Raw genomic sequence first — 18,197 nt, forward strand, 5'->3', positions numbered from 1 at the left:
GATTTATCGACCCCCCCACCATACAAATAAAAATGAACAGAAAAGGCGAAGTGCTTCACTTCGAATAATAAAAAGGCAATGTTCAATGAAAGGCTCTAGAGCCAGCCTCCCTGTCTGTAATCGCACTGACACAGGAACTGTACACAGCGTAATACTCCGAACTTGGCAATGCACAACTTCAGGAATCCAGTTACATGCTCAGGGAACATTTAAATTCAACCTGTCGTCGCTCCTGTCTGTCCTGTTGATTATGTTTTTTTGTCCCACCGGCAGCTGCGCCTGCTATTTTCTTTGAAGCAATTCTACTGTACTTGCTTTTTAGGAGATCGTGCGCTTTGTCACTGAAGTCTGTGGTTCCCTGACATCGCCTCCGGGAGGACGGGAGGACTGTATGCACCGTTTTTATTATTAAAGATGGACGGGGGAGGTACTGTACGTGACATCGCTGGTCTTCGTTAATTAAGCCATCTCCCTTGGGCCCCCTTTCCTGAGAAGGGAAAACCTTTGAAGACGCCAAAAAAAAAACGCTTCCAGGGTAGTGTGTGCAGTGAGCCGCATTCGAATGGCCCGTTTAAATACCTCGTGTTTATAAGCAATGTAGGACCAGGAGGACAGTTCACTGCTGTGCAAGTCGACTGGAATTCTATTTATTATTAATAGAATTTTCTATTATTGCAGAGGTGATCAGTCAGGGGAAAAAAACACTTATTTAACTTCTCGAATGAGCCATGCAAACAGGCACCATTGTTTGTTACCATAGTCAAGAATACCTAAAGCACAAGCGTGTCAGCCTGCATCCCACTGTCTATAACATGGTGTCAGAAAACCAGTAGCCCTGGGCAGGGGTGTGACTGGGAAATTGTTCAGGGTCCAGCTGTAGTGTCTACACAGGGCCAGACTTTGGTGTTGGTAGGCCCTGGGCACCCCGAAAACTTTCGTAGGCCCTGAAATCCAGCACTATATCTCCAAGCAGTGAAAGATACCCAAAAATCAATTAATTACATCTAGCATCCTAATATCTTCATCTAACTGTGTTTTCTCCGGGTGACCTAGTTTTCTGCTGCTTTCCAAAGCCATGCTGGCTAGCTTAATCAGGGTATTTAAAACTGTCCCTACTGTGTTTACATGTGACCTGTTCTGGGTTCTGTGGTGTCCCATCCAGGGCGTAGTCTTGCTTTGTTCTCTATGCTTCTGGGGTAGGCTCATACTCCAAAGTCTTTGTAAGAGAAGGAGTCATTCTGATAATGTATAACAAGGGCAAAGATCTGTAACCAATAATGATATGGGTATGAAGTCTATTGGTATGCCAATATATGTGTTTTTAATGTCTTTTCATTACATTACGTATTATAGGTTAGAGCAAACATATTTAAAGAGAACCTATTAAAGGCTTGACATCCAAAGACTGAGTTGTGCCATCTTTTCTTTCATAATATCTCTAGAATTTATAATGGAGGGGAGGGACTTTATTGAACATGCTCATTCAATTTTAAATCTATTCACATTGTTTAGTATGGGGGTTTATTTTAAAGCGATGCACAAGTTTAAGGGGAAAAAAAAGCATAAATGCTCAGTCAAGTAAGTAGTCAGTTTTTCTGTTTCTCAGATTGCAAATTTTGAGCAGCTGGACCCTGCTTGCCGACACATTGTTTCAGCACCATGGACAGAGTTTGCAGTTGACTATATAAACCAAGGTATGATATTTTTATGCACTAGAATTTCCAGTAGAAAATAAGCTGATACAAATTATGAAAACAACAAATCGTATGAAAAACATGTGGTTTCGTATGTGTTATGAAATCATAACACATAGGAAACAACAATGCATACTTGCTCAACTCTCTGCTGCAAGCAATTATAAAAGACCAGCCCAGAGAGGACCTGCATATTTAAAAATGAAAAATCGGAAAATTATAATAACCTTTGTTTGAAAAGTGCCTTTCCAAACTCAGGGCCGCTGTACATAGTGATCAAAAAAATACAGTGAAATAAAACTGGAACATGCGAGACAAGATATAAGACAAGCAGGTGTAGGTCCGCCTTAAAAGGTGTGTTTAAAATTTAGATTTAAAAACAGTGAAAGAATCTGCCTCTCAAAGACAGCCAGGAAGGGCATTCCATAACAATAGAGCTGCGACTCTAAGCACAGTCAGTAGTATAACATTTAGTCCCAAGTACAGTGAGCACAGGACCAGCCTCAACTGAATGGAGCCTATGGGAAGGAGTGTAGACAAGGAGGTGTTCAGATATGTATGATGGAGTCAAATTATTCAGAGCCTTATAAGTCAGTAACAACATTCGATTTGAAAATGCGACTTCATAGGCCGCCAATGGAGAGACACAGTGGGTGAGAGGTCCGTCTGCAGAGTTGTGGACATACTGTTACTCATTGAGGAGAGTCTTTAGGGCGCCCACAGAGCAAAGAGTTGCATCTCAACGCGGGCAATATTTCTAAAACAAAGCCAAAAAAGCTGTCCCGTTTTTCACATGGGACTCAAATGACGGGAGAGGATTAAGTGTGACTTTCCAGACTAAGGGAAGCTATCCACCATTACTGTGAGTCTCTCCCACCACCACAGTACCTGCATTGCCTGCCAGTAAACGTTTTGTTCTGACACTATTTAGCTTCAAGGATTTCCATCTAGGAATTTGCTGGACTGATCTCATACACACTAGGCATTGCACTAAATTCTTCAGAGCCCATTTGCTCTGTACCGTCTGAATGTAGCAACCCCGTGCCGCCAGTGTTAGTACTAGAAGAAGCAACATGCTTTCAAAGTGTCATTCTGTGCCACCTGGAGAACTTAAACCCATCAGCAGTTGAACATTTTCTCCCAGTCCCACGTTCCTCTAGTCCAGATTAGACGGGGAAGCATGTTTTTGAAACTCAGTGAAATTTCAAGCCGAGAAATTGTCAGTTTGAATTTACCGTGAGTTCACTGCAAACCCACCGCATTCGTTAATGCAGTGTTTGTGCCGGTTTGTGCCTTTGCAAGTACAGTAGCTTCCCAGCTGCTTTCCCTCCGGAGAAATAGCGGATATAGCGCCTTCTTTTTCAGATAATCACATGACCATGTACGGCGACTTTGAAAGCTAGTAGCCCCGTCTGGAAACGATGGTTGATTTTAAATCTAATACCAGTATTTTCTGTACGTTTGTGTGAACAAGAAAATGAAGTCTCCGGGTTTAAGTTTAGCCCGTAAAAGCGAGCTTTAGCAAACAACTCCATGTTGTTAAAAAGGCTTTATCTAGCACGTCTTAATACTGCATCGTCGTTTTTTTTTTATCTGAAGAAGCAATCGGTTTCTCATTGTCTCATTTCTCAATGCAAATATGCAAATCAAGGGACGTTTAAAGATTCGACCTGTCTTTTGAGCCACGTACAGTATGTACAAATACAAGAATTAGCTGTATTACAAGACCTGTAATATAGGTCGAATAGAGAATTCCTGTATTACAAGAACAGTATTATGCTATCTTTTTTTATGCAAAATTCGGAAACCAGTGAAAAGGAACCAGGATTTTTTAAGGGAAGGGACACTGTGTACTAATTCGACTTAGGTATTTCATAACACGATATTGAATTCTGATCACTTTTTCAATTCATCAGAAATTTGCATCTCTCTCTCAAAGATGACAATTGTGAGTTTATATAAAGACACTGCGTCCATTCGTTCATCGTCAGCCGTCTGATATTCGTAGACAACATTTTTACCACCTGCATTTTTTGCACTTGACTCCTGTTTTATAGTATATTAAATACTAGCTATTCTAATAGTAGTAAGAAGGAGTGATGTGATACTCCATTGATTGCAAAACTAGTTATTGCATCCTTATCACTATACTGTTTTCTATGCACACACCAGTTCAGATTCTGTTTACATGCATTGCTTTTGATATTTAAATCTTTAATCTGAAGGATTTAAATTTCCATATGGAACCTTGTCAAACGCCCATGGAAATATACAGGTCTTGACAACTACCAATATAAGGGAACTAAAGAGATACTCCACACACCTGGGTATAAAAGGTTTAGATAAATATAGTGTAGTTTTTTTTTAATTGTCTTGAGAATCATTTTAGACACCTTCTTCTAAAAAATAAAAACCATTAACATGTTAACCTCTCAGACTTCACGTCTGATATGATATGCAGGCTCCCCAGCTCTATTGCAAATGTTGACGCTTTATTTTTCACTGTCATTCGGAAAGATAAACAGGTCATGTCCAGAAGTAAAAACGGCTAGAAAAGCGCATTAAAAAGGCGTCTCAGTAGCCTTAATGTTACAAAACCGAGCAAACAGGCGGAACCACCTCGTCTCCGAACCGCGACTTGGCTTTAGTCAGGATAAGAGATGTACACGCCCAGTGTTTTGCGTGGCCGGCCTGGTGGCTCCGCGGGCTGAACCATCAGACACTTCTAAAGTTCAGAAAAGCGCATCGACTCCCCGTGAGTGTCGTGAATCGAAGACGAGCCCCGAGCCTCCCCGTCAGTCTGAGATCTAGGCCCCGGGTGAAGCTCTCACGCTGTCGGGGTGAGTTTGTGGAAGGGGCTGTTCTCTACCACGCCGGCCGTTTTGGGGGGCTCCATTTTCGGGGCTCTCCAAAACTGGGGAAAATGGGGGGTTTAAGACATTAATTAATGAATAGTTCTTCATTCAATTCTAAAAAGCAGCCCCTTATACCACTGAGACACCTGCAGGACAGGTGTGGCACTAGCAGTGAGAGAGAGGTGCAGTCCTCACTAGGAGCGACAGGAGTCTCTCTCCAGCACATTTCTCTTGATACGATCAACCGGCCGCAAGCTAAACGAGTCTGGCGAAGTCTCGTAGGGGAATGTCGCTGTATTAGGCTGTCTGAAACTCCTTAGCCGTTTTATACTTTATGCATGATTTGGTGAGTTACAGTTTCTATTTATCTTCGGTGTGGTCAGTGTTGAGCCCTTGTAACAGAATCCACAGCTGTCATTCAGGAGCCGAGCCCGCCTCCAGAGTGACCTTCCTCAGCGGACACGCCCCGTCCACCTGTTCCACAGGTGCGCCCGGCAAGATGGCGGCGGGGCGAGTTTCTGCGGCGTGAGGTGCGTTTGCGTTTTGTTTCTATTTTTCTTATTTTAAGTGCAAAAATCAAATCTTACTTTGAGGAAAGATAGACAAGAATGTATTGTTGTTGCTAATTTTGTTGTTTGCATTTGTTTCGGTTTGATTTGTGTTTTAGGACGCAGAAATTAGTGTCCTGTCCTTTTCGGCGTGCTCTCGGAAGTTTTTAAAGTCCGTGCTAAGCTTTGTTATAGTTATATCGTTCATTTCTTATACTCATTTTTCGTGTTTTAGTGTTTTTTAATGATATTGTATACCTAGGTTGGTTTTCTTTAACGAAAAAAGGCTGTAGTTTATCTCCAAACATTTGCTTTATAAATTCAGCAGTTGTGTATCCTTTCCGATTCGGGCTACAAATAACGCTTTCCGCTCCGAATTTATGAAATATTGTAAAGACTAAATTTACTAATTCGTAGTTTTCTTATGTCTCCAGGTGACAAAAGGATTGCAAGAATTCGCCTCCAGTTATGAAAGTTTTTTTCCAGGGTAAGCTATATTCCTACTTTCCGCTATACTATTTATCTTTGTGTAAGTCGGTTAAGACAAACGTATTTTCCAACATTTTAACACCAGAACGGGTTTATACTGACTATATAACTGATTTTCGTTCCGTTGTGCTTTTGTTAAATAGAAAGTGGAAACTCTAAGGCGCTGAATTTTAAGCTTCTTTTATTTATTGAATGCATTGCGTAAAAATGGATAATACTAACAAATTGTAACAATTTTTCAAAGCAGGGAGTTAAAACGAATGTTATAGATGCTGAAAGTGGTACTTTCTAAGTTTATTTGTTCATTTATAAGTAGAATTGCATTTCTATGTGGCTGAACGTATTTCCTAAATATTGGAGTAGTTTGACTGGGATGTATCTGTGATTTCTCATGGAATTACCTATTGCTTTCTTATTGAATTTGATCGTGTTTGTATATTTCTTTATTCAGGCAGCTTGTTTGAAAAGTTAATAGACTTCAGAACGTCAAGTGAATCGATTCTGCAAATCCGATCTCTTTTTCACATGATCCTTTTTCTTTTATCTTCAGTTCTGCGGCTCCTGATCTTCAGCGCTCCGACGATCTCCTTTCCAGCTCCACCCCAACAACTCGTCGTGGGTTGGCAAGTTCTTCTTGAGGATGTGTGCGTTTTCTTACATTTTATTTTTGATACCAGTGGCTTGATCTGTAACGTACCGATTCAGTGATGTATCTTGTATCTTATTCTTGACCTGCAAGATTCCTGTTGACTGTTGTGCTGTATAAAGTTAGTAGTTGTGTAATCTCTACTTTTCGGATTCGGATTATAATAACGCCGAAATTTTAAAATGGTGTAAAGATGAAATTGACTAATTCGTAAATTTTTCTTTATTTCTCCAGGTAACAAAAGGATCTGAAGAACGGACATCCACTTATGAAAGTGTTTTTTTCCCAAGGTAAGTTATGTTCCTACCTTCCACTACACTATTTGGGTAACTCGATAAAACAACACGTATTTCCCAGCATTTTAACAAAAGAACAGTTTTATACCAACTTGATAACTTCTTTTCATTTTATGGCGCTTTTGTGAAGTTTTATGATACTTTTATTCATCTATTGAATTCATTGTGTAAAGATGGATAATACCAACAAAGTTTATCGATGGTTTTCAAAGCCGAGTTTATTCGAATATTATACACGCTGTTACCTGGTCTTGCATTTACAAGTAGCATTGGATTTCTATGTGGCTGAACGTATTTTCTAAATAATGGAGTAGTGGGACTGAGATGTATTGGTGATTTCCCATGGTTTATTGTTCAATTTGAGTGATTTTAAATTTCTTTATTTAGGCAGCTTATTTAAGATCCCGCAAGTCCGATATCCCGTTAACGTGATCCTTTTTTCTTTTGCCTTCAGTTCTGCGGCTCCTGGTTCTCTGCGCTCCGACGATCTCCTTTCCAGCTCCACTCCAGCAACTTGACGAGCGTTGGCGAGTTCTTCTTGACAATGTGTGCGTTTTCTTACATTTGATTTTTGATACCAATGGCTTGATCTGTAGTGTACCCTTTATATATCGATTTATCTTGTTCTTAACCTGCATGTTTCCTGTTGACTGCTGCTATTGTATGTGCTGCGGCTCCTGGTTCTCTGCACTCCGACGATCTCCGGCAATTTATTCTCGACAATGTGTGCTTTTTTCTGACATTTGATTTTTGTTACCAATGGCTTGATCTGTAATGTCCCGATTCAGTGCTGTATTTTATTCTTGACCTGCATGTTTTCTGTTGACTACTGCTATTGTATTTGCTGTGATTTTCGCAATAAAAACTCTTGATTTCATTGTCTGCATTGTCGTGTATTTTTGAAGGTGCGAAGGGTTGTCTCGCAGTGTGCGCCACGCACCGCAAGGGGACACCCTATCGCACGTGTACCTAAAAGTGCGAAGACGCCCGCCTTTTTAGATAGTCTCTGGGGGGGAAAAGGGTCCCTAGCAGGGAGCGTGGGTACAGCCCCGGGGGGAGGAGAACTGAGGATAGCTCTAGCCAAGCCCCCTCACTCCCAGCTAGAGGGGAAGGGAGGCTGGAGATGGCCTGGGCCCGAGAGAGACAAGGCACCCAGGGCGGACTCAGCCTATCAGTCACAACTTGCAACTGACAGCTTTCTAAGTCCACACCAGGAGACCCACCTCTCACAGGCACCAAAGCCATCACCAGCCTGCCTTCCTCTCCTGCTGGGAGTGAGTGGGCTTGGCTAGAGCTGTGGTCAACCACCCGCCCCCCCACCTCCTAAAAGCGGAGTGGGTGGGGCTTGGTTTGATTGATGGGTGGAGACCACGCCCTGAAAAGTCCCCGATATATACTAAGTTTTTTGGCGGGAAAATCTGGCCACACTTAAAAAGGGGGTAGCCTCTGCAGTTTCCAAGTCACAATGCGATAGGGTGTCCCCTTGCGGCCGGGCACTCCAAGCAACAAACAGCCCATCGCATCGATTCTCAGAAACTGTTTGCAAAATCTCTCCGCCAAAAAACTCACCAACACCAGGGTTTTTCAGGACCAAGGGGGTACAAAACTCTGCACAAGAAATTAAGAACACAATCAAACTTCAATCAACAATTTATTGAGCGAAAACTGCATACAAAACAAAGCATTCCAGTACGACACATGCACAGTCCTCGAAGTGAAAGTAACATACATTTCAATTACAAAGTTTCAAAGCACGGCTACATGAACTCTAAATGCTGTTACAAGTCAACAGTACGAAAAGATTTGCATGCAACTACACGGCAAAAACAGAAACATACAGCACGTTACTGTTTCTCCAAGGCTTCTGTCGAGCAGCGATCAGCATGAAGACTGGAACTTCGGTGCATTTCCTGCAAAACAACAGAAATCAGTCTGAGCTGTGCTTTCTGTAACAGGATCTCAAAACGAATCCAGCCAGTTAGTTCGAGTATTGACGGACACGTTCAGAAGATGAAACTATTTAAAAAGTTTTACAGTTGGATTAAAGCGATTAGCCTGGTGTAACAGAAAATGTTCCTGTTCAACAGGGTATTGAAGCATCAAAAAAACTAACGTGATCGCAGTTTTAGCAGACAATTGCTTTTTTTAACCAGCAGGCCTACAGTGTTGTCGGGTCAAAACCATTTCTGCCCTGGAGAAATCTAGTTTCACTAGTCTAAGTCTTCCTTTGACAAGGTGCATCACGTTTTCCAACAACAATGTTCGGCAGGTACAGATATAGTGTACCTCAATAGGATCCGTGTAAAAGAATAAAAACGTTTATACTTACATGGTTAATTCCAGCAGCTGAGCCAAGCATGTCCTGCCCGAAGACACCAAACTGGAAACAAAAGAAAACATGTATTTATACGACCATTTAAAGATAATTTAAACCAAGGTTTCTTACTAGCAAACGGCGTTTTCACCAGGGCAGATAGCGCAGAATATATTTCAATAAAATACGTGTAAATAAATGAAAAAAGTTTATACTTACGTTTATACACCCATTATTCAGTGCGAATCATGTCCTGCCCGAAGACACTAAACGGAAAACACAAAACAGCCCAATTTAGAATTTAAAGACCATTTAAACTAAAAACTATTAGAAGCGAATATTTTTACCACGAATTTGTTTACATAATCTGGAAAATAATTAAAAAAAACTTTACAGGGATACTGTCGGTTTGGATAAATGCACACGCTTGATTTTGTGAACAAAGTTCATGAAGTGTCTGATAAAGAAATATTAAGATAAACATATTGTACGGAAAGCGACGTTTTTATTTCACCAATACAGCAGTGTCTTTACGGCCGCAACAGAGCTTCTCTTCCATGTAAGAGGAAAACACATGTTGTCTGTGAAACACAGGTGGCTTGTTAACCATAAGAGAAGCGATGGAAAAGAAAATACTTATATTACAGAATGCCAACGAAAATACGAGTTTTACTCCCTTATCCTGCGAGTTTTAGATTTCACGATTATCTGAGTTTAATTTTATCTGCATAAAAATAAAGGACAAATTAAAAAAAAATCATTAAAAGACGCGGAACAAACTCACCCAGCTCCCTTCTCCCCCGCTGAACCTGGCGGACAGGTGCGCGGGGCGTGGCCTGCGACTGATGTCACCCGAGTGGGCGTGGCTACAGACTGACGGTGCACGTAGCTTTTTTCTTGACTGCCTGAAAACGTGCGGAAGAAATCCAGTGTGTTTTCATGGCTTACAAGTTTCAAACTCTTTTTTTTTCCACGGCCGTCTGAATAATCACAGTTAGTACATTTAATCCTTATGACCATCTTAGGGCCAAAGATATGTGAATGAAAGCTACAATGCTTCTGCACCAATGAATATTTAAGAGTGATCAATGAGTGAGAGGGGAATCAATTGCAATGAAAAGCTGAAAACCAATAATCACAAACGGACAGCTAAGATTTCGTGAACCAATTGCCCTTTAAACTGATTTGCTTGATTGCCTTCTGTCTCTGGTTAGGAGCGAAATCCTTTATTTTAATCATATTAATGAAAAGGCATACACGCTATTAGCATGATTATTGGAGTTTATGCTCATATACATGCTTGTAGGTTATATTTAATCCGTCCTACATTTCCATAGGTAGTGATGACCCGTGGAGTTATTGTGAAATGAAACTTCCAGGGTCATGCGCTCAAATAGATCCCATTATTGATTAATACTGTAGGCTGTTAATTCCATCCACTCAATGTATATCCTAATATCTTAGTTAGTACAAGGAACATGGTCAGGGTGGCACTGTTCAGTACTTTTTCTCAGCTAAACTCTCTTTGACGTAAAAGTTGAATGACTTCCTTCGCTTTTCTTAAGATCTGAAGGTGATTCATTCATTTCTGTCCGTTTGCTGCTCGGGAGTAGAAATGCGTCTTTTTTATCCATTTTCACAGTCCTTGAGCTCACCTCGATCTCGTCTCGTTCTCTTTGTGGCAGCGTGACTATTTGAACAACAACAAGAGCCTAGGAACACTCGAGCAGAACAGAACGCAAAGAAATGGTTTGATTTTATCCTTCAATGCACTTTACACAACGAGCTTCCAAATCCCCTTTAGGTGATATTTCAGCCCTGTCCATGACAAATAAATTGGACCCTAAGGGGGAGATAAACCTGTTCTAGTCTACGTACTGTATCTACCTTTTCAGCTTGTAAATGTTTTCAAAGAGATAAAGTAAAACATGTTTCACATGTGAGTGGTCTAAAGTTAAGGTGGGGAGCTGCGTCAACATGCGTAGGCTGCAAAGGAACAATAATAGGTTATTCTTGGTCTAAAGTTAATCCTGGAGTTAAGAAATTGCATGATGTATACAAAAGATCTAAGAGGGCAGTGACCATGCAGTTTACTTTGTGGTGTGATTTTCTTTTCTTTGAACTGGAATTTCCGTTTTTGTCAAATCTGTCTGAGAGGAGCGATTCATCTGGTTCATTCCGATAACGAACAAGTTACACCGAGCCATGGCGGGCCAGTAGGGGTGCGCACCCTCTGATCTGTAACGGGGACACTATACTGTAAAAAAGGCGCCGACCTTCGGATGAGACATTAAACCGAGGTTCTGACTGTCTGTGGTCATTAAAAATACCAGGGCGTTTCTCGAAAAGAGTAAGGGTGTTACCCCGGCACCCTGGCCAAATTTCCCCCTGGCCTTTACCCATCATGGCCTCCTAATAATCGCCATCTCTGAACTGGCTTCATCACTCTGCTCTCCTCCCCACTGAGAGCTGGTGTGTGGGGAGAGTACTGGGGCGCTACGGCTGCCGTCGCATCATCCAGGTGGGGCTGCACACTGGTGGCCCCAATCACCTGTAAAGCGCTTTGAGAGAGTTAATACTAATGTCATCCGAGAGGGGATGGTGTTACAGGTTTCTCCTGCAAAGTGCACTTTGCCCCATGTAACAGCTCACTTTGGATTACACGATGACACACAGGACTGTTACTTGGCTGTGCTTTACCAATTTCTTTTCCAGTCTTGCCCCTGAGCAGCCCTCGCCTCTTCACTGCTGTATATTATAGTATATTAGTGCTCTAGTGTTACATAAATCCTCATTTTCGTCTCCGACGCAGTGCGCCATAGTCTGTGCTTTGCGGGCTCCCAGTATTGATTTGCTCTGCATTTCGAGCAAGAGAAAAATCCCCCACTGCAACGGATGTAAATAGAACCGTTTCATCGTCCGGCACCTTCAAAAGAACAGACATCACCGGCCCCTTTGATCTCCGTTGCCTACCTACAGTAGGTACCTTATTTCAGGACTGGGATATGTTTCACGTGTGCCGCCTCTGTCCTCAAACTTCCCCGCGGTGACGTTTGCCCCTCCCCAGGGCCCAGCGTGTGTCTGTCGCAAGTGCGGGATCCAGAACAGAGAGAGGGACCGGATTGTTCTCCTCAATGCCCAGCAATTCAGATCAGCATCAAAGCCCGAACCCGGGCTTGAGCAGCCCGCCCGAGTCGCCCAGCTGGGTGAGTTCAGGACCTCCCTCGCGTTCAGGGTATTCAGAGTAACCAGAGAAACAAGCTAAGTCTAAGCAGGAAAGCAGGTTACTTAAGTCAGCAAATAGCACTGGAGATGCAGAGCTCAGCTAGAATCAAAATCAGAAGAACCAGGCCTTGGAAGAGCTGTTCTAGAAGAGACCTTTCTTTGAGAATCGCTCAATAAAAAAGCTGCTTTTAATTTCCATAAAAGTACGATTAAAAGTCAATTAAAAAAACGCATTACCTGCTTTGTGGCCAAGCTTTTGTTAAAACAAAATTGAGCAAGATGAAGAACACCTCATCACTGGGCAATACCAGCTCTCACCGTTCTATCGCAGTGCAAAGAAAACTACGTTTCCCAGAACGCCAAGCACGGTCCACGCTGGCGCACGCCGTCCCTGCGCCCCCTGGTGGCCGATGCCGATCATCGCAAGGATATCCCATTTATCCGACAAGAGCGGAGATCATCCTGTAGCCAAGCTGGGAGACAGCAGAGCCGAGGAAGAGGGGGAGGCGAGAAGCCGCGTTTCGTTAAGAAGGGAGACGGACAGCGTATAATCAATGAAGGTGCATGCAAAAATAACATAGCCATCGGGTCCAGACGTTGCAGTATCCAGCTAATAAAAAGATCAACGATTTTTTTGGGGGGTTGCCTTCATTTTATTGGCTGTGAGGGAGAATAGGCTATTCTTGCAAAGATGGGTAACCGAGGGATGGAGGATTTAATTCCTCTGGTAAATCAGCTCCAGGATGCCTTTTCTGCAATCGGACAAAATGCCAACCTGGATCTGCCCCAGATCGCCGTGGTCGGCGGCCAAAGTGCGGGCAAAAGCTCGGTTCTGGAGAACTTCGTTGGAAAGTAAGTGATTTTTTTTTTGTGGTATTTCGCTGCGTAAATAAGGTGACAGCAAGAGTGACCGTGGCCATACCGTGGTCTCCAAAAACCCACCCCTTTAAAAACGCATTGGGGAAAATAAAACAAATCGCGAGGCAGCTGTCAAATTCAATTCGCCTTTCAAGGGGGGAATTGCTCTTGAAGGGTTTCTGAATTTTCTCAAATCGATGAAATCCCTGTCAGCCATCGTCATAGCTAGGGGGCAAATATGAGGGGAGATTATTCCGTTACATAAACAGTGTGCACTGTCAGTGCTGTGGACATATTATACAATAGAAAGATACAACACATCAATCCAACCCGTATATTTCCTGGTACACATTTCGCCTGCTATTTTAGCTTATTTGTAACCAGTGTCAACGATTCTTTCTCTGTCCTATTGAGGTGCACTAATCCTAGTGGAGGTGTTTTTTTCCAAGCGTGTTTTCGAGCTCTCCTGATGGTGGAGGTTTTGACATTAAGGGGGTTATATCGATTTTTAAATGGCAGAACGTACCGCCGCTGATGGAGCGGGTTTGCGCTCGCCCTGTATTGTCCCTGTCGTCCCCCAAGATGAAAATGATTACTATTTTTTTGTTGTCGTTTCTGTCAGCCGCAGATTTGAAGCCGCTTGCGGGGGGTCGCCGGGGGCAGGTGACAGCGGCGCTCGCACGGTGATGCGATGAGAAATGCGCACGTAACCAGCCATCTATCAGAGAACTTCCCGGGCTCGAAACACAGCCCGTTCTTCCCCCCAATTGCAAGAATAAAAGATAGGGAACTGAGGGAGCGGAGTTCAGACCGGAAAAAAAATATGGCTGTTAAATAGTGCAGTCGGGATGTTCTAAAGTGGTATAAACATAATGTATTTAGCAATTCCATGCATTCACTTGATAATTTCCCAAGGATGTTTATTGAAGGGAGACGTCCCTGTTCAATATATCAAATATGCAGATGCGTGTAGCAGGAGAGCACCTTACCCCGGTGTGTGGAGCTCCGAGCTTGGTGTTATTTTTAGATCTCGCTGGTGCAGTTCAGTTGCGCTCTGGGGTGCTGTTTAGAGGACACGCACACCCCTACGAAATATTTAGAGCCATCGGCTATAGAACGGAGTGCGGTGTTTTTAAAACGAGCACAGCTGCCATTTTGTTGCACTTTTTTAGCAAGCGTCGAGCTAGCCCGGCGCGGTCCTGTGGTGTTGGTTCAGCTCTGACCTTCAGCGCATTGAAGAAGAGTTGGCGAGCTGCGGGTTGCAAGGAGAGAGCACACACACACATACAAGGCAGCTGTAGGGCGCTCTGTCCCTGTTCCCTGGACGGGTCCGCGCTGTGAAACGCGTCTTGCACACACCCGCGGTCGGTCTGTGGCTTTGCACGTTGCCGTGACCTTGTGTGGGAAGGATATCACCCCGGGGGCCGGTCCCAACGCGCGCACTGTACCTGGACTGCAGCATCCAGTGCGTTTGGCGAGGCCGGCCTGAACGCTCCTCTCCATCCCATGACAACGGAAACGTCGGGCTCCTTAAAGAATGTGTTTACCGTTTTGGAGGACTTTGTTTTTCACCCCCGGGAACCCTGATTTTAAACCCCTCCCATGCCACTACACCTATCTCCCGTCGCCCGCAAAAAAAACGTCTTCCAGCAGCTCCTCCTTTGTTTTTTGGAGATGCCCGGCCTACGTCGTGTCCGGTGTGGTTTTCCAGTTGTGACCGTGACAGCATCAAACTGTCCCATCTTACCTGTGATAACAACTTCATAATAATAATAATAATAATAATAATAATATTAATAATAATAATAATAATAATAAATGTCAATATTGCTTTTAACCTGTGCGCTACGTGTCTGTTCTTAATGAGTAAGGCTGTAGTCAGTTGCTAGGGTTCAGAGAGGTGTGTGTCACTCAGACAGTTCATCATACATGACTTACAAGCCACCTTTGAAGTCTTCCTATGTTGTCTGTTATCTTTTGAGCTTTTTTTATTATTCCTCATTTGCGTTGTGGATGTGATTGTTCATGATCATGAGTGTCTCAACCAGTATAGGTGCTCACTCTAGTGCCGCGGGTTCGAGTCACTAGTGGACTGTGTCTGCTAAGGGCAGGGTGCGATGAGTCGGTCAGGTCTCTAGTGGTTCTCGGCGACGCGCAATAAGCGCGGGGTACGCGCAGCCCTGCGGCGCTGCGGGTGATGGACACGCGTGTTGTCCAATCAGCGCCGTGCCTTTCAGACAGGAGGCCTGAAAGTGGGCGGGTTCGAGGAGTCGACACTTCCTGATTCGCTGAGCTGCGCGGTGGCGGTGCTCATACAGTAGCTGTGACTCGAAAAAGACTAGTCACACACCTGGCGATTCCAAATCGGGTCGGCATAACAAAATCTAATTGTACATTTGTTTTTTTTTAAAAAGCACAATTATGCCGCAAGTTTAAAGGGTCACTACTTTACAGGAGAATTCAGATCTCAGTTTTAATATCCGCACGAGGCACTGTATCATCGTATTGTTTATCTCCTGGAACTACAAGCAACTGTACGACCATCCATTTTCTAAACCCTTTATCCACCACAGGGTTGCAGGGAAGCCAGAGTCTATCAAAGCAAGCAAGGCAGGCTACCCCTTGGATGGGACGGCAGTCCATCACAGGGCAACACACAGACACACACTCGCACCAGAGCCCATTCATATATATTAATAATATCAATACAGATTAATACCGTATATTAAACTCTCAATATAGATACAAATATTTGGTGATGGCCTTTTTGGATGTGAAGGAGAGTACCCAAAAATGCAGATTATTTAAAACTGGTTTGAGTATAAATAGGATTCAATCCAATGTTTGACCAGTTTTCTTTGGAATGAGGAGTGCAGTATGGGGTGTGATCATGACAAATTATGTGGGAGGGAGTTTGCTCTCCGATCTCCTTCTGTCATTATAGTGAGACAAATCCCGGTGCACATGAAATACAATCCGGGCGTCACAACTCTAGTCTGATCTTGTCCTGAAATGGTGTAGTCTTGCAGACCTTGCAATTGTCTTTACAGTGTCAATGACTGAAAACCTGGGAACAACAGCAGTACTGGCTAATCAATTAAAAAAATGATTCAATTAAGCAATTAACAGCGCGGAATTAAATTCGGGGACAGAATTAGCTATCACATTATACGATATGGGCAAACTGAAAAGTCTGTAAATATGGGATTACAGAGATCCCCATGATATTTTAATCTATCTTCTGTCTAAAACTAAGCTCAGGGTCAGCGCTAGAGGAGAAAACAATATCTGGTCAGTCTAAAGACCACGGAGGTCCTAGTGAATGAACTAGATTGAAAGGGCTCCAGAAATCAGCTTTCATGGGAATCCTTTTCACTGCCTTTTGGTGTAAGGTCGTTCCTGACTCTCTTCGTGTCCTATTTGTTTCACGTTTTTTGCTTCCTTCGAACACTTTCTTGACATCACGTTCCCTTTTGAAATTCGATCTGGTTTTTTCTCATCTCCAAAATCCCCAGTGTCGGAAATGAAGACGGTATAAGTTTCCTTCTTGTTCGTCGCCAGATGAGCGTTTCTGCTTTTTAAGCAATTTCCAGCTCACGTGTTCGTTCGGCAGTGAACAATGTGATGACAAAGCGTCAGATATCAGTTTCCAATCAGAAGGCAAAAGCCTCCACAAACCTGCTCACTATTGAAAAGCCTCCTGTAGCGTTTTCTAGTGCGCGTTACTTTCTTTTTTTAAAGTTTTTGGACTTAACTTTTCCCTTTCGACCTCGTCTCTCGGATTTCGCCTTTCGGATTGTCTTCTCGGTTTGTCTCGGCTTTCTGGCTAACGGATCACAAGCTTCGCCTAACCGACCTTGCTTCTGGATTGCGATTTTGGGTTGTTTGCCTCTGCATCCCGCGGAATTCATGGCTACGCTCGGGATCAGCGGTATCTGCCTACTAAAAAAAACACCCCAAAAATCCCAACTTTGGTTCTGGCAGGGGGTGAAAGTATGGTGCTTAAATATCGGGGGAGGTGTTCAGATATACATAAAAAAAATCCTAAATGAGCAAATATTTTGCCTGAACAACCAAACTAAAATTGTTTAGAAAACTGGTGACATTTTCAGTTTCCAGAACCACCTAGCATATACTGTAACCTGTGCTGAATGGTATGCAGACTTGAAAACCACAGGCACCTGTGAGAACAGAGTCCAGAATTCTCAAATTTCTATATGCACTTGGGTTTTCTCATCGTATTTTTTCATTCCGTCTTTTTGCACCAGACACCTGATAGCGAGTGTCTCTTTACATCCTGTAGGCCTAGAGGACTGTGAAATCCTTCTGGGCTTTGTCCCTCTGAGACGCTGAATTGAACAAAACATGTTGTGTTAAATAGCTGCGATGAAACATCTCGCCTTTTGCAGCTGCTGCTGAGTCAAGAAGAGATCTAAGCAATGAAGCTCAACCCGCACTGTGGCTTTTATGGAGCAGAGTGGGACATGTTGGAGACATTTTTCCCCCTTCCCCTTAAAAGACAGTCAGGAGTCCGTCTCAGAAGTTTCAAGAAGTTCACAGAGGTGTATTTTTCTCAAAGTAATGAAACTAGAACAGTCCTTAAAACGTTTCTGTTATCTATCACGCACCCCTTCCTACCTCCCTGTTTGCTGAAGATAACTTCTTTTAATACAATTGGTCACTGAGGTTCATAGCACACATTTCTATATAACGGTATGGAATAACATAGTAGCCCTTTTTCTTCCAATCCAGTTCAAACCAGTTCTGACTGTCCACTTTATAAAATATTGCATCTTCTGCAGGAAAAGTGTGTACAAAGTTCACAGAAACCCTCTCAACGGACGAAAGTGGTGAAACACTCCCCAGGTGTCTATGTGGGAATATATGTAGTCACAATTCTGCACCTCTCTCAGGACGCCTGGTGCTGTTAATCTCAAGCCCAGCTGGCTCCACTCTCCAGACCTCTGGGTCGTAGAAGTCAAAGCAGCATTTTCTTTAAGGCCTGTGCAGTTCCAATTGCAAACTGCAGGCAGTGCATACAGTATGTGAATAGAAGCATAAATCTTCACCGATCTGGAATATACATTTTCATAAAGCTGTGCCAGTTGGAAAGAGTGACCCAGCTACCTCACAATGCAAAGCACAGCGAAGCTTGTGTTCCAGAACAATACTGATACTGTAAGGTCACTCACAGAATGAACTGAGCCCTTTTCAGATAGCTCTGTTGGGGTATTGAGATTTCTTTTCAGTCGGACTCTATGACCTTCACGTT

General features: G+C 43.2%; 1 protein-coding gene and 2 long non-coding RNA genes across 5 annotated transcripts in view; 2 read left to right on the forward strand and 1 right to left on the reverse strand.

Annotated features, from left to right (window-relative positions):
* The first annotated feature begins 1,601 nt into the window (after positions 1-1,601).
* Positions 1,602-7,405, forward strand: LOC138224957 (uncharacterized). 3 transcript variants are annotated; one of them, XR_011183466.1, is made up of 6 exons: positions 1,602-1,694; positions 4,961-5,079; positions 5,532-5,584; positions 6,137-6,230; positions 6,467-6,522; positions 6,983-7,405. It is a non-coding gene; the product is annotated as an uncharacterized lncRNA (long non-coding RNA). The 3 variants fall into 3 exon arrangements; XR_011183465.1 differs by lacking the exon at positions 1,602-1,694 and adding an exon at positions 4,376-4,534 and having other exon boundaries at positions 4,952-5,079; XR_011183464.1 differs by lacking the exon at positions 1,602-1,694 and having other exon boundaries at positions 4,385-5,079.
* Positions 7,406-8,160: 755 nt separating this feature from the next.
* Positions 8,161-14,534, reverse strand: LOC138224953 (uncharacterized). The gene is made up of 4 exons (XR_011183459.1): positions 14,374-14,534; positions 9,062-9,108; positions 8,858-8,908; positions 8,161-8,438 (listed from the first exon to the last, which is right to left on the reverse strand). It is a non-coding gene; the product is annotated as an uncharacterized lncRNA (long non-coding RNA).
* dnm1a (dynamin 1a) overlaps positions 12,494-18,197 on the forward strand; it is a 112,831-nt gene continuing 107,127 nt past the window's right edge. The window contains exon 1 of the mRNA XM_015367101.2: positions 12,494-12,919. Within this exon, the coding sequence (XP_015222587.1) occupies positions 12,759-12,919 (161 nt within the window). The 5' untranslated portion in view covers positions 12,494-12,758. The remainder of the gene's footprint in view (positions 12,920-18,197) is intronic.

The sequence above is a fragment of the Lepisosteus oculatus genome, chromosome 24 (genome assembly GCF_040954835.1).
Source record: "Lepisosteus oculatus isolate fLepOcu1 chromosome 24, fLepOcu1.hap2, whole genome shotgun sequence".
In the NCBI taxonomy this organism is placed as follows: Eukaryota; Metazoa; Chordata; class Actinopteri; order Semionotiformes; family Lepisosteidae; genus Lepisosteus; species Lepisosteus oculatus.